Below are 15,915 nucleotides of genomic sequence, written 5' to 3' on the forward strand. Positions count from 1 at the left end.
TGTCCGCGGACGTTATCTGTTCCGAGAAGCGAACAGTTTTTCGAGAGCGAAGCAGGAGGAAAACCGTGAACTTCGAGGAACAGATGACGTCCAAGGACAAATATTTGAGCATTCTTTTAAAGTCATATGGAGGCTACTGTGTTTATTACCCTTTAATTATTTTTCGCAAGACCAGAGCTAAATTAGACGAAACGTTTACGAACCGCTTCAAGTTACCGTCAAAAACGTTTACAGCGTATGAAGTTGATTTTTTGGTGTTTTCTGGTACCGCTTTATCGACCAGCAGGGTTATTTCTTCCGTCACAAAAGCGAACCGTTCCCCCATCAAATGCAAATACTTTTTAATATATTCCCCCGCATAGCCTCCATTGCAAGCTAGTTCCAGTCCTATACTGAGAATACGAATATGGTCTATAGCAAAAGATTTAGGAAATTCGGGAATATCATCGGATATTCCCCAGTTTTAGAATATTCGGTCACGTGACGCGTTTAGACCAGAAGCATGCAAGCGAAAATATTTGATTGCTTATAATGTTGGTTAAATGAGGTATGTATAGTACACATCATAGCACATTTCGTTGCCGTACTCTGCGACAGCTCAAACACACAACAGTGAATCGTTCCTTTTCTGTGAGGGAGTGGATACTTCGCCCATATTGTTCAGCGTGAACGAGTTGGAAGAAAGACTTATAGTGGTGTAAAGTAATACTTTGAAGTTGACGTTGACGTTTTCGCTACTTTAACTTCCTAATGCCACAAGCTCTATTTAAAGTTTTCTTATTCAGATTAGTTTTCAAAGAAACGACTTACTTTTCCCCAAATATTGCGCTACGTGATTGCCTAGAAAATGTCTGGCCAATTCTTTCTTTGACGTGGTTTTCTCCTTCCTTCCTTACTTCCTTTATTGGTCTGTCTTTGTCTTCATTAATCAAGTATCGTCCTTGGCATCTGTCGTGATTTTTATTTCTTCTCCTGAAAATAGCTTTTATCTGGTATTTTTTATAGGCGCTAATGGATTATGGAACTGTCATGTTACTTGACGAGGAACCTAACCTCAAGGTGAGATTTGCCGCACGCTTTTAGGCATATACGATGTCCAGTGTGGAATTTCTTCAGGCTGTGACTGTCGAGATTACGCACCAAAGTATAGAAATGACCTTTGGACTACGCCAGGTAAAAAGACTAGCATTAACATGGATAACTGACTGAAACTGAGCTTGTACTCGTCTTTGCTGGATACAGCCTAATATTTTCGCTTAATCCTGTTCACATCTTGTTGCCTTGCCATGTTGTCAGGTGCTACAAAATCGAGGGCTGCTGTACTTTGAAATAGACGACATCGACAATGCATTGCAAGACTTCCTTGCTGCATCGGAGGTTTGTTTATAAAGTCTTGATTATTCGAAGTCAGAGGGTTTGTTTGGTTGTTGCTTTAGTTTAACTAACACGGTTTTCTTTCTTTGTTGGCCAAGGTGTCGCCGAATAACCCACACATACGTCACACGTTGGGTCTTTGCTACCACAGGTATTTATCACAATAAGCCATTGATTAAGCCATCTGTTGAGTCAGTACTGAACCTGGCCTGTGAATGGAAAGGAGGCTGAAGGTGACGTGTTCATGAAGACATCACTGCGTTTATCGTAGAGCGAGGTTCAATCGAGTATCGTAAAACCAAAACCAAAGTAACTTACTTTGGCCAATCAAAAAGGACGGAGACAATCCGGTAAACCAATCAAAACTCGAAGTAATTACACGTAGCCGACACAAAGCGCAGAAAGAGCTTCGTATTAGGAAAAACGTTACCCGAGGCGGGCCTTGCCGGTATTCAAGACCGAGGGCACAGTTTTTCCCCAAAAGGGCTGGCAAAAGATGGTGTTGTTGTTGATGTCATATTTATATAAAAACCTAAGAAATGCTTGCACATGGACCGAACAGGCTATGGCTGTAATCGCGGCAAGATTAGAGATCAGTTTCTAGCGAGTGGGTGTACCATAGCCAACATGGGTAATGCAAATGAAAGAGGTTTCATGGAAATTGTCGTATAGAGTGTTTTCACGTGACGTCACAGCGGCCATGTTGGTGTTCCTAAACAATGGAACGGCGGCCATGTTGTTGTACCCAACTAATCCTCCAGGAATTGAGCTCTATTATCATGCAAACGTTTTCTTTGGTTTCGGTGGAAAAACAAGCATACTGATCACGCAAGTGAAAACACTCTATAGTTCATGAGAAAACTGCAATTCATCACGTGATGTAATCGCCGACTCATCACGCAAGGATACCACCCCATGTGGGCGGGCCGTATGAAAAAATTCCGTTCGCTCACGGAACCAACGAAATGATAAAAACAAAATTTGTTAAATTCCGACCGCTCAAGCTCTGTGGGGGGGGGGGGGGAAGTCTTTTTTCAACCACTGTGCTAAATGTTTTTTATTAATCTTGGTGTGTTCAAATGATGACTGAGACAAATTTCGTTAGAGGTCAGAGCGAGATAACAATCAGTATTATTTTTATGCAAATCCCTACCCTCTGGGCCACGCGTTGTCCTTATGAATAAATTCATTACTTATTTGGTTACCAGTGCGTGCAGGTTCACTCCGAAAAAGTATTATATATATATATATATATTGAAATAACCCTGTGACTGATATTGTGGCACCTCATGCTCCATGTTAAAAGTCCTGTGCGTAACTAGTAAAACCATTTGAGCTAGAGAAGTAAATTTCCAAGCCTCCTTATGTTTACGATGCAGTAGAAAGATCATTCGTCATATCGTTTATGACTTCAATAATGCGTATTTCTGTCAAATTAGACTTTATTATTATTGCCTCTGAAAACACAGTCCCTCTTTTCATTGATTGTTTAACAGGTTAAAACGTTTGCAGGAATCGGTGTCCTCGTACAATGACGCTCTCCGAATTGATCCTTTCTTCGTAGAAGCATACAATGGGCGTGGAAATGCACTGATGGACTTTGGACATGACGATGGCACTGTACTTGGACGGTATGTATGCATGTGGTCACTAGTCCTTTTCCTAAATCTCGGCAAAACGTAAAGTAAAGTAAAAGTAAAGTGGTGCATTTATATAGCGCCCCTATCACTAACGTCTCAAGGGCGCTTTACAATGATCAATTTACCCCCAGCGGACTGGAAGCATATACAGGCGCAAATTGCAGCCGCTTCTAAGCAGTCCATGCATGCTGGTACTCATTTCACCGACCTCGGAAGGATGGAAAGCTGAGTGAACTTTAGCGGGAAAGAAGGTCGCCAAATATTCCAGTCTCGGCAGAACCGGGAATGGAACCCGGGACCTTAGGGTTGGAAGGCAGAGATCTTACCACTGCGCCAACCCCTCCGCTCTCCAAAAGTGATCTTTCTGATTCATGTAGACGTACCACTTCTAGCTAAGTACTACTAAATTTTATTTCTTTTGGGTCGCCCACTCGATTAGTTGTCATGACTAGGTAATTATTTTACTTTTGGTTCTTACATTCTGTCATTGATTTATAGCAACAAATTGTAAATTGCATACATACACAACATACATACAACTTTATTGCATACATACACAACATACATACAACTTTATTTAAACTCGGATTTAGAGCAGCTCGAGAGAGCTAGTATCTCCGAGTATAATAACAAAAAAATAAATAAAAATTAATAAAATGTAAAATCTACACTGTAATATTATGAATGGCGCGCTTAAAAGCTATGAGAGATTCAGAAGTTCCAATGTCATCAGGCAGCGTATTCCATACTCGAGGAGCGGAATATCTGAACTATTGTAATCCATAGGAGGTTGTAGTAACTCTTGGTAAATTCAATTTTAGGGTACCTCTGACGTTGAGTAGATCTATTTGTTTTTTAACTCGGGGATCCTGGAGAAAAACTTGTATTTAATCGGAATCGAACCCTTAAACTTCCGATTACTATTTCGAATGCTCTACCAATGAGCTCTAGAGCCTGGGCCATTAAACTTGGATCAGTCAACAATTGACCTGTTACCCTGTGAGCAGAGTCTCCTTTGATCTTCCTAAACTTACCTAGAAAGATCGAAGGAGATTCTGCTCGCAAGGTATTGACCTGCTTAATTACAGAACTAAAATCCTTTGACTGTGGATGGTATAGTAAATCAATGAAAAGATGTAGTTTATCGATGATGATCCGTGGATACTCAGAAAAAAAAAGATCGAGTGTTCCTTTGCAGGAGTCGAACTGACCACCTTCGGATTACTAGTTCGAGTACTCCAACAATGAATTATGGGATACCCGTGGGTGTCAGGCCACCGTATTAAACGCGGTCAACCTCGTTCCCTGTAGGCTTTATAGGTGACAATTGCCTTAGTTTACAGCAACGCTAGGACTTTATTGTTCGTTTTCTACTCTTAACCCGTTCATTCCCAAAATCGAAACGTTAATTCTCCTAACTATTATCATGGATTTCTTTGTTGGGTAAACATGAGAATTTGGTGTTATTTAACAAATAAAGAAGCCTCGCCTGTGGTCTGTTCTGTTGTAAAGCACACAGGAAGCGGATATAGCACGAAACAAGTGTAGGGGAAACACCAGACGTAGAGTCGAGTGTTTTCCCCACTTTTTGAGTGCTCTATCCGCTTCCTAAGTGCTTTACAACAGAGAAGATCACTGCTGAGGGTTCTTTATTTGTTTTATAGTAAAGAATTTCTTAATTTCCGCTCGAATTTGGCTAAACTTTCGGAAATCTTCATTTTCCTAATCTTTCGAGGGCGTCAGACGTGCATCTGTACTTTCATAAAGTACGCTAAAACAGACCAATCACAGTTCTTGTTAGAATGGTTCAAAACATTTTATTTGTTAAACGCGACCAAAGCTGTCAAAAAGTCAAACCATCAAAAGCAAGTTCAAAGTCAGCTAGCAGACGAGTCTAAGTATTTGTTCAGTCTAAAAGCGGGATCGAAAAGCAAATTGTTCAGTAAAATCCGGCTGAATTTTCGCCCATGAAACCTGAACAACTGGAAAACAATCTGCTTAATGAGTGTGGCTGGTCTGGAAGGTAAACAAACTGCTGCTGCCATTCGTTGTGCTGTATGAATGAACTACAGTCGAATTTATGAAAAGAAGATCCTCAAAACAGATCACAGGCAAGGCTTCTTTATTTGTTTTACACTGTATAATGACGGAAGAATTGTTTAATTTCATCACGTATTCGGCTGAAATGTTAAGAAAACGTCTACGAGTGGCGTCAGCCTTGCATCTGTACTCTCGTAAAGCACGCTGTTTTAACCATTCAGAGTGCGCGTTATAAATCAAAATCAAAATCACACCTCTTAAGCTGATGGTAATCTTCATTTTCAGTACCTGTCTGACTGACATTTCATTGAAGTTGTGAGGAGAGTTCGCGGTATCGATCACTCCTGAGAGGCGAAGGGTTAATATTATCAACTCGTATTTATATAGTATAATTGTCTTAAAATCAACTACCTTGAGGTAATTGTAAATACATTTGGTTGAGTTAAAATAAGAATGAGTGTAATTGGCCTTATCGGAAAAGGACGGGGAAATAAAGTGCTAATTCTTCCCGTGGGGTCTGGGTAACTCCTTTGGGACGGCGGCGAATCTATTGATCTGCCACCCACAGAAGTTACTCAGACAATAATTAGCGCTTTGTCTCGCACTCTTTTCTGATAAGATCAGTTGAATGATAGTCAAGCTGGGTAACATATATGAATAACCACATGATACTGTTCATCTTTCGTTTCAGGCGTGATTATTTAAAAGCTCTTCATATAGATCCACTGTGTTTGTCCGCGCGAGTGAATTTAGGATATAACCTGCAGGTAAGAAGCTGGACAAAACTCTCTTGGGAAGCCTCTTTTTTCATATATTGGGATCTCACGGTCTTTGATGGAGCGTTTTGTGGCATCCATAAAGAGGGTTGGGAAAAGGACGAGCAGATGTTCAGCCTTGCTGAAGAAAACTGTGCCTTGCAAGCCAGTGACTAAAAGATCAACCTACTTCTTGACTAATGATAAAGTAGTAGACGTTTTTTTTTTCTCGATGTACAAAAGAAAGACGTGCGCGTACAGTGAAATGCTATCGACTCATCATTAAAGAATGAAATCCTTTTCAGGTTTTTTTGCTCCTTGTCATTTCAGGTGGAAGGGAGATTCCAGTCTGCTTGGAACTTGTTTTCTTCTGCAATAACTATCGATTCAGGTTATTTCGGAAAGTCATCACACTCCATAAGCAGTGTTATGTTAGGCAGGGAGACTCGAAAGGGTTACCCACGATGAGCAGTGGGTTGCCATTGATAAGATTTTACAGATCCGCTCAAAAAGGCAACAAATTGACGTCTGTATGAACTACTTATGGGTGCCCGCAAGGCATCAACTGTTGCCAAGGCAACGGTGCAGCATTTCTAAACGACCCGCGAAATTTCATTTTTTGTAAATGTCTCAAAAACCAATTTGTTGACCTAGTATTAAGTTTTTAAATTTCTTAAACCCAATGAAATTCTCCAGCCCAATACGTGATACTGGAAAAAAAACTACCCAGTAGATTAATACCCAATAGAAAAAGCTGCAAGATAATGAATTCCACACAATAGTTTTTTAACTTCAATATTATTTGAGAACGCGAAACAAGGAATTTTCTTTGTTTAAAAATATCAAGGTACTTCATCGAGCTGACCCTCGAAATACTTGCTACCCAAACCATAGTTAATAGAGAGGACTGGTTTGGAAGCTCGGCAAACATCAAAGGAGCAAACAAAGATGCCAAGATTTAGGTTGGAAAGTCCACGACCGTGCACAATCTTTTGTTTTTCCTCATACACTATGCATGAATTACGTAGTCAACACGTCTCTACTGGTTAGTTCCTCAGTACGGGGTAAACAACTATTGTGTTTTGTGCACGGTCAAGGCCAAAAAAGAGAACAAAAACCTACAACAAAGAAAGCTGTCGGGTTTCATAACCATTCCCCTCTATTAACTTTGCCCAAACCTAACAAGCTATATTTCCAATTTTCGCGGTCAGTTCCCCCACATTTTTCTAGCGGGGAAATTGCTTGTCAGTATCTTGGGATCCATTCTCCGCGGGGTCAGGAAACCCTTTCGAGCCTTCTTTTTTCTCATGCCAGTCACTTCGCATTTCAAAAGGCCGTTATCAAATGCGATTTTTGTCGCCGCAACTCGATGCAATTTTTGTTGCGATTGCATCAAGATCGAAACCCTCGCAATCTCGCAGTGAATATTGACGGTAAAACGGTACTAACATCGCTTTTGGGTTCCAGTTTCGATTTTTTTAACTGCGACTCTCAGCCGCCATGAAAATCATTGCATCGAGTTGTGGCGATAAACATTGCATTTGCAAACGGATTGTTAGCTTGCATATTGCGAATTATGAAGTTTGAAAAGCGTGATTAAAGTGCAAGGGCTGTTTGTGATGCAGCCAAGAGAATTTTTACGTTTATGACTGGAACTCAAAGTAGAACAACTTCCAGATCTCTTTTATTGTCAGAATGTTGTTGAAGATTATGGCGCAAATTTATGTATACCCTAAATTTCATTGGTTTGGCGCGCTAATACCTACCCTCCAACTCGGAAGCAGCTCCGCTTGCCTTGGGCTTTTTAGTTGTTTTTCCTGGCAGGGAAGCTATATCCCTGGGGAAAAAAAACCCTTAAAGGGGGGCGAGATCCATAAGGGGAAAGTTGCCAACCAGATGCCGAGGGATAGCACAACCCGATCATCCTGACAGGCAGCGGCATTGCAACAATGCGATGTTATAATTAAAGTTGATATCCAGTGTGCAGATCTCATGATGCGTTTTCTGTAATTACAGGGTGTCAGTCAGCTCTGGAAGGGCGTGCGGTGGTGAACTTACAGATGGGGAACACGTTTGGTGCCTTTGTTGATATGAATGACGCTATCAAGGTGTGGTAACAAACGAAGTGTTTCATATCAACCCCAATCAAGATTAAGATCTCATTGTTTACTTTTCTTTTCAATGCAGATCTCAAAGACTGCGGAGCTGTTGACAAACCGCGGAGTCGTTCACCAGGTAAGCGTATGTTCCATGTTGGCGCGCGTCTGTTCAGGAATAGATCACAGAGGACGTCAAAATGTGATAAGAAGAAAGAAGTGGCAAACGAGTTGATAGCCGCGTGTGTCCCGCAGTTCTTACCATATTTGACGTGATATATGAACACGGAAACATTGAATCCATTTGTTTTGTATAATAAAGAATTAAAGGTTTTTTTTTCTGATGACGTCAGCTATGCGTCTGTCTTAACATAGATCATAAGTGAGAACCAATCAAAATGCGTGCATTATTGGCCTTATTATATAAAACGTGATGGTATAGAATTGCCTACGAGGCCATTGCATCTATGACAACAAGCTTGAGTCAAATAGAGGGATCCCAGTTGCAAAACGTATTCGTGTCGTGTGCCACACCGGGTTGTACTACAAAATGAAATGAAAAACATAACCCGTAATTCGTCTTTGGTGTCACAATTAAACAAAACTTTTTCTGAGCATCAATCCCTTTTGTTTACGCTGTATTACTCGGTGGATTAAAGGTTGGTAAAAAGGACGTTTTACAAGTTATAACATTTGTTTATAGCAAGTCGTATGTTGACCGATTATGCTGCCTTTGCGTAATTTGCTTGTCCACACAGTTTATGGGTGACTTTGTGAATGCCATTCGAGACTATCAGGCTGCAGTTAAGACAGATCCATCCTATGCACTGGCTTACTACAATGCAGCTAATGTGTACTTCAGACAGCGGCAGTTTCAGCAGGTCAGTTGTCACTGAGTGGAACAGTAGCTGATTTGATGAGCTTAGGAACAATTTTCGCACAATGTTAGCCATCCTCACGCGGTACCTGCGGGCCAAGAGATACAACAATACGGCACTCATCCCGGCAAAAGACACGTTAGCAAATCTGCAACGCTGCCATGCCAACGTGGACGTCGTATTCCTGCACGCCATTCCAGATTTCATGTCCGCGTTAGTGCTGTTGTACCTTATCTGTCCAGGAATAGAACGGCTGTGGATGGGCTGCAAGTATAGAGAGCTGGAGAATTGGAATATTATCGTCATTATGTGCTAACAAACTCTATACAAATGTAAATTTGATCATTTCACGCAGTTTTTAAGCAAGAAAAGATAAATGTAGCAAACTGTAAAATGAAAATTCAGAAGGAGACGGTCTTGTCTTAACTCCCTATGCGTGTATTCAGGACGCTATCCAGGTTAAACTTCGTTGAGACAACTAGTATGTTACACTGTGTGGGCCCAACCAGGTTCAACTACGTTGGTAACCAAGTTCCACTACGTAGGCCCAATTAAGCTCATGACTAGTTAAACTACGTTGAAGTAAAACGGCCAAGTTCAAATATGTTGGCCCAATCAGGTTCAACCACGGTAGCCCAACCTGGTTCACTTACGTTGGAGTGAACGCTGTGTGCTTTTGACTTGTTTTTTTTTGTTCGAGTCGTTTATGGGTACACTTTTGGTTCATTGGCCACTTCCGAAAATACCATAATAATCTTTGTTTGCCCCCCCCCCCCCCCAAAAAAAAATTTTGCATAAGCATTGTTTAATTTCCAGTTTCTCTCGGGACAAGAGAAAACAAAGACAATGCTTATGCAAAATTTTGGGGGACAAGCAAAGAGTATTAAGGTATTTTCGAAAGTGACCTATTTGATGATTTCAAAATGAAGTTTCGGTTTTCATCTTGCATTTTGCTCTTTGCCAAACCTTTTATAACGTGTTTGTCTTGTTTCCTATTTGAAGGCGTTGAGTTATTTCAACAAAGCATTGTCCTGGTATGCAGATGATGAATCCGCTATACTCAATCGTGCTATAACCAAGGTACATATGATCATGTTGCGTGAAACAAAAATGGTATTGATGTCTGTATTTACAATCCATTGAAACCAGGATTTGAAGAGAAATACTGATTGAGAGAGTTAAACAGATTTCGTTATCATGATGCAACGTTTGGTTGCCAAGTCAAATCTGAGCACACTCATGGAATGGGGTACTCGCCGGTCGACGGGGGGAGGATTGGATTAGGTATCGGTAAGAGTTACCCCCGTTAAGAAGTGGGATGCTATCAAGATGAGAAAAAAAAAAAGAAAGAAATCGGCCCTGCAGTCAATCAGGGACTGAGTTACGAAGGGCGCAGCTCAACGCGCTCTTTTTTATTGATGGGCTGAAAGCCTATAATAGATAAGGTACTTCTATAGCAGTTGCTATACGGTCCATGTAAGATCTAGAGCTAACAGCACCATAGCCAGGTGTAATTATCTACGAGTCGATTTTTGATGAGGGAGGAAAACCAGAGCACCCGAAGGAAAATCCTCGAGTCAGGTTGAGATCGACTGAAACTCAGCCCACATACGATTTCAGTGGTGCGGGGAGGCGCTGTTGATGACCTCTACGCCAACTTCCTAAGAGGTAAGAATAGGAGGAGTGTCAGTATGCTACAGCTCTCATCACTAAGAATCTAGGTTCTTTTAGTTCGCATTCCTCAAATTGTGACACCTTTTCGCTTTTGCTTAGGTTATGCTAAAGGATACCAGAGGAGCTGTACAGGATTTCAATCGAGCGGGTAAGAACGTGACTCACGTGCTGTAAGTGACAGCCCACGTTTGTCCGGTTTGTAAAGCACTGCATCGATGTCGCGTAGCATCGTTTCTTTGGACTTGCAATAGTCCCAAGAGAAATTAAAAACAATGCCTATGCAAATTTTTGGAGGGCAAACAAAGAGTATTATGGTATTTTGGAACTGCCCAATAGGTCATGGGTTCAATTCTCATTCACGCCTGCATAATAATAATAATAATAATAATAATAATAATAATAATAATAACAACAACAACAACAACAACAACAACAACAAGAAAAGAAGGAAAAGAGTTAATTGAAGTAGAGTCACTGTACAAGAATACCAAGCTTAATTTAGCTCATTACATAAACAAAAGTGACGATCCACACATTAAACTAGTCAAATAATTAAAGAAAAGAGAAACTTGCGGTCAGTATTTTACAGATTCCAAAAGGTATGCAGAACAACAAGAAATATGCTGAAATTGCAGTCAGGAATTTGCATAATTACTATAAAAAATGTTGGATACTGACTTATCTCAACGTCAAACGACGTTGACTAAAAACTTGATCATCCTAAAGACGTTTCGACTGAAGACCTTCGGTCATCCTCCAACAAGAACTTAATTGCCACTTAGAGGATGACGCAACTGTCTTGGAGGACACTGACAACGTAACAATAGTGAACGTTAAAGAACTCAGGAAAATAGAACACATCATCCATAAAGCAAGTATGAAGTGACTCAACACTGGCTGGATCCAGAAGTATCAGTCCACTCATACGACATCTTTAGGCAGTGGGAGAACATTCCGAATATAGTCATGTTAGCAGATACAAGCATTAGACAGCAACTCCTTAACACAAAGACCTGCAGATCACAAATGTTACACGAACAAGCCGACGAATTGTCCAGCCGACTCTATTCTAAAGATGAGGAGACAGTGTTGACACGTACTTTGTGGCTTTTCGCACATAGCACAGTCATTGTATAAAGCACGACACGACAGAATGATGCGCCCCGTTTACCATGCTTTACTGGAAACATACGGATGTGAAGAATCTGAGTATTCTACCCCGTGGTACACTGAAGCAATCTTACCCACAACCAAGCCAAGAGAACAACCAAGCAAAGATCGTGTGGGACATACCCTGGAAATTGGAAAAAATGTCCAATGAATGGCTCAAGTAGACCGGATATCATTGTATTGGATAAGAAGGATAAAGAATGGATCTTCATAGAGAGAACGATATGCAACCCAGGAACAATGACAATGATAACTTAACACAAGAAGGACAAATATATAGATTTAAGACTAGTAGTAGTAGTAGTAGTAATCTCAGATTATTAAAGTGCTACTACGATGAAAATTTTGCATGTCCTTTTTTCTCTAGATTTTGAAAATAGACGTACTAAATAGGTATCATGCCAATTTTTATCTCAAAATTCCCACGGAAAGTATGATTGTTGTAACGTAGTTTTTCGGTTTTCGCTGTCCGCCATTACTCGAACGGCAAATGACCGTGAGCAAGGAAAAGGGTTGGGTCCAGCTGGATCGCCTGGGGTTTGACGTCATATGCGCAACGCTCAAAATATACGCGGCTAATTTCCCATGCCGTCTATGAGATGTGAGAGATCGCCTTGTTCGCTTTGTCAAACGCCCACGAAGCGATGCGCGTATGACGTCACGAGCCAAGTCTTGCGTGAAGATCGCTTACAAAATATCGCAGGCTTCTCCAATGCCGTCCGAGTAATGGACGAGTAGCGGTTTTTGGCTGGCTATTTCCCGATTTATCTCGCTTCTATCGTTCCAAATTTAAATGCATTGTATTATTTTGAACATATTGACTTAATTGACGTTTAAAAAATTCGAAAGGAAAACCAAAAATTTTCGTCGTAGTAGTCAATCCCAGGGTTTACAAAATGGTTTATAAACAAAGTCAATCCTGACGTTTGAAGGTCATGTCCGATAACCGGAGTTCAAAATCCAATAGTTGTCAAGTCCAGTCCAAGATTCTAGGGAAGTAAACTTAGCACAGCGTGCGTTTAAGGGAAAAATCGCCTATTAAATGGTGTTAAAGCAATAGCCTTGCCCTAGCCGGTTTGGTCTGGTTGCCAAAGTTTCAAATAAAAGTTTTTTCAAGCACAAACGTGCGGGTCAAGGTGAAACGCCGCAACAGCGGAAGTGTAAATGTTCACTGGTAAAAGGAAACGTCCTTTGCATGACCGGAAAACGGATCATTACAGAGCCCTTACAGGTTAAATTTACACTTCCTCTGTTGCGGACCGGTCACAACATCAAGTGTGAACCCGGGCCACATTTCCAGATTTTTCTTTTTGCATGTGCGTTTTTAGGTGCGCTCTTTTTTATCCGTAACCACTTAAAGACGAGCTCGCCTCATAGATTTCTTCCTTTGTGTGTTTTCTTTGAAGTTGAACTGAATCCGTACGCAGCCCACGTGTATTTCAACCGTGGAAACCTTTACGCGTCACTGAGAAAATACAAAGAATCTGAAGAGGATTACACTCGAGGTAAACGTTGAATTTAATTTTCCCATATGCACTTTGAGGAAAAGCATTTTCCAACCTCCCTGTTCAGTTGTATCGTCGTCTGTCGCTTACCCATTACGCCATTAGTAATCGTTTTTGCCAGTGCTGTACGTTTCCGCCCCCCACTGAGGAATTCAGTCATTTAATCCTGCTGGCTCTACCCACTCCAATACCTAGCCCATTAAATATCATTAATGATAATTGGTTTCAAAGGGTTCTTTGTTCCAAGTTTCTCCGAATTCACTGAACCACCCCTCCCCAAGTCTACATCTACCAGGATACGAAGCTGGTCGAGTTTGGCAGGGTTTCTTATTTGTTCTCCTTGATCTATTAGTTTATTGTTTGTTTGTTTGTTTGTTTTCTGTAGCCTTGAGTCTCAAGCCTGGAGATGCTCTTGTTTACAAGCGTCGAGCAGATGTGCTTGGCAAACAAGGCAAGAAGGCGGCAGCCCTCGAAGACTACAAGCGAGCAATAGTCATCCAGACTAGAAAACACTGAAATGTCAGCCGCAGGCATACAAACTGTTTGTCATTAACAAGCGTTTCGTTATCCATACATGTAAAGGTTACTCTAGAATTTTCTGCTCCACCTTGCCAAACCAGCAAAGTGGCGGCTGTTTCCAACTAGGTGCCGGAAACTTAATTCGATTCCTTCTGCAGTAGGCGCATGTAACTCAATTACTCTCTGTTAAGATATTGTTTAATCCCATTGTGGTTGTATCGGGCAAATAGCATTTGTATATATCTGTAATATATATAATTTTCGCTCAATAGAATGGTCTTCCAGCATAAAACGCTTTGTTTTTAATAGAGCTATTTACTAATTATGCGCCAATTAGTTGATGACACAACGGAGTGTTCGACACGAAAGCTTGCCCGATTGCCCGGGGCAAGCGAAATATATCCGTGGGAAAGTAAGGTTTGCCCGATCGGGCAATCAGAATTTTTGTTGTTCGACTGATATTTTGTGGAACGATTTGATTTGCAACGAAGAAAGTGACTAGTAATATGACGTAGTCACCGCAAACACGATAAAAAAACATAAGCAACTTTACATCTCTTTGCTGTCATTTATTTTCCTGTTAAAAATATAATGGTACAAACCTCAAAACAGATTGGAAGGAGGAACATAGTTGTATCCGCGATCTTTCTCCGCGCGAAGAGAATGCTTGTTACAATCGAACTCAGTTTTCGCCCCGCCAAATACGCTTCGATTATCGAACAAGCGCACAAGAAAATTTTACCTTTTGTCACGCAATTTCAACCAGCTTTGAAAGGCTTAAAGAGCATACTATTCGGGACAAATGGCATTTAATTCAAAACCAGCCGAATATCAGAGATATTTAAGGAATAAGGGATCTCCCTTGATCTCTAATAGAAAGGGAAAATCGCTTAAAGATATGCTTGTCGAAGCAAAACTGTGAAGGTTACTAGAACACTATGGACACACAGAAGGAGTCGCGTTGGTCTGTCAAACCCAATTTACACACATTTTACACAAAATTAACATTTTTGCAATCCTCCTTTGAGTTTTAATGGTCAACAGGTCTTTAGAAGGTGGGCAACCGAAAAAAAGCCATTAGCAACCAAAAAACAAAACTGGTTGCCCAAAGGGCAAATTAGTAAGAAAGTAAGTGTCGAACACTACCGTAACGTGCGGACTAGAGTGGAACGCCCTTCATTATGATAAGTAGCTTTACACTCAGTACTTTTAAAGGACGGTGCCTTCTATTGTTATTGCGCATACGTTCTGCGCATCTCGAGATACTCGGATTTCCTATTGCTAGTGCTATTAAACAGGGATACTTTTGCGTGGTTCAAAACTATGTGCAGAACTTACCAAGTGATCTTGGTATCCAAAAAGAAAATTGGGGGTAGCCATGCATTTTTCAGAGATAATTAAACTTCAATTTGGAATATTAACGCCATACATTGCTTTGTATTTTAAAGCTTTTTACCAATATTGTTGATTAATTGTGTTTGAAAAATGCGCGGTTAACCCCAATTTTCTTTTTGGGTTTCAATAACACTTGTTAAGATCTGCTTTTCCCGCATATTCAGTAAACCGCGCAAAAATATCTTTGAATTAAGCCGGCGGGTATTTTGCGCTTCTCAACTGTAGCCTATTCGGCTCCGACGAAGAGCTAACGATGTAAATGCCAGTTCACAAATCTTTCTTGCGGTGGTTTGATAAAGCCGCTAAGTTTTCGTGTTTCATTGCCCACGAACGCCACACCACAATTTGTTAAGACACTACCTCCTTCCTTTGTCAGTATTGGGTTGCACTGTAAACAACCTAGTACCGGGGTGGTTTTGTCACGTTTAGCAAATACAATTCAAGAAAAATTAAAATGTGTATTTATTTATTTATTGATTGAGTGATTGATTTTTGGCCAATAAAATGATCAGTTCAATGTGTTTTGTGGCGTGATTTTCAAGATGGTCTTCCCGCGATTACACATGTTTATGTTGGCTGCCACAGATAAAACACTTAAAAAATCCGCAATGTAAATTCTTTCGTGTCTTATCTTGACCATAGCCAAAATTCCGCTGAAAAGCAAGCTGAAGTCGCTCGTTCGTGCTCAGTGGTGTTTTTCTTTTGCAATTTCGGCATGCTTCCCCTCTCTGCCTTTTCACGAACCCTTTATACCGGTAACGATATTTATTCGATATTGAGGTCTTGGTCAAAAAGTCCTAGAAATTTCCAACGTTTTGTCTGCTTGCAATTTCCGGCCTTTTCTTGTAATGAAGGCCAAACTAGTGCGA

The 15,915-nt window shown here is 40.7% G+C and overlaps 1 protein-coding gene across 4 annotated transcripts in view; it reads left to right on the forward strand.

Annotated features, from left to right (window-relative positions):
• Positions 1-15,558, forward strand: part of LOC137969798 (uncharacterized) — an 86,660-nt gene extending 71,102 nt beyond the window's left edge. For 3 of the 4 annotated variants that reach the window (XM_068816165.1, XM_068816164.1, XM_068816163.1), the window contains exons 42-54: positions 1,006-1,059; positions 1,297-1,377; positions 1,473-1,525; positions 2,871-3,005; positions 5,746-5,821; positions 6,140-6,200; positions 7,826-7,917; positions 7,997-8,044; positions 8,664-8,786; positions 9,786-9,863; positions 10,557-10,605; positions 13,034-13,132; positions 13,518-15,558. In XM_068816165.1, the coding sequence (XP_068672266.1) occupies positions 1,006-1,059; positions 1,297-1,377; positions 1,473-1,525; positions 2,871-3,005; positions 5,746-5,821; positions 6,140-6,200; positions 7,826-7,917; positions 7,997-8,044; positions 8,664-8,786; positions 9,786-9,863; positions 10,557-10,605; positions 13,034-13,132; positions 13,518-13,648 (1,080 nt within the window). In that variant the 3' untranslated portion in view covers positions 13,649-15,558. Of the gene's footprint in view, positions 1-1,005; positions 1,060-1,296; positions 1,378-1,472; positions 1,526-2,870; positions 3,006-5,745; positions 5,822-6,139; positions 6,201-7,825; positions 7,918-7,996; positions 8,045-8,663; positions 8,787-9,785; positions 9,864-10,556; positions 10,606-13,033; positions 13,133-13,517 lie in introns of those variants that run through there. The other variant, XR_011116724.1, reaches the window with a different exon arrangement.
• The last annotated feature ends 357 nt before the right edge of the window (positions 15,559-15,915 follow it).

The sequence above is a fragment of the Montipora foliosa genome, chromosome 9, assembly GCF_036669935.1.
Source record: "Montipora foliosa isolate CH-2021 chromosome 9, ASM3666993v2, whole genome shotgun sequence".
Classification (NCBI taxonomy): Eukaryota; Metazoa; Cnidaria; class Anthozoa; order Scleractinia; family Acroporidae; genus Montipora; species Montipora foliosa.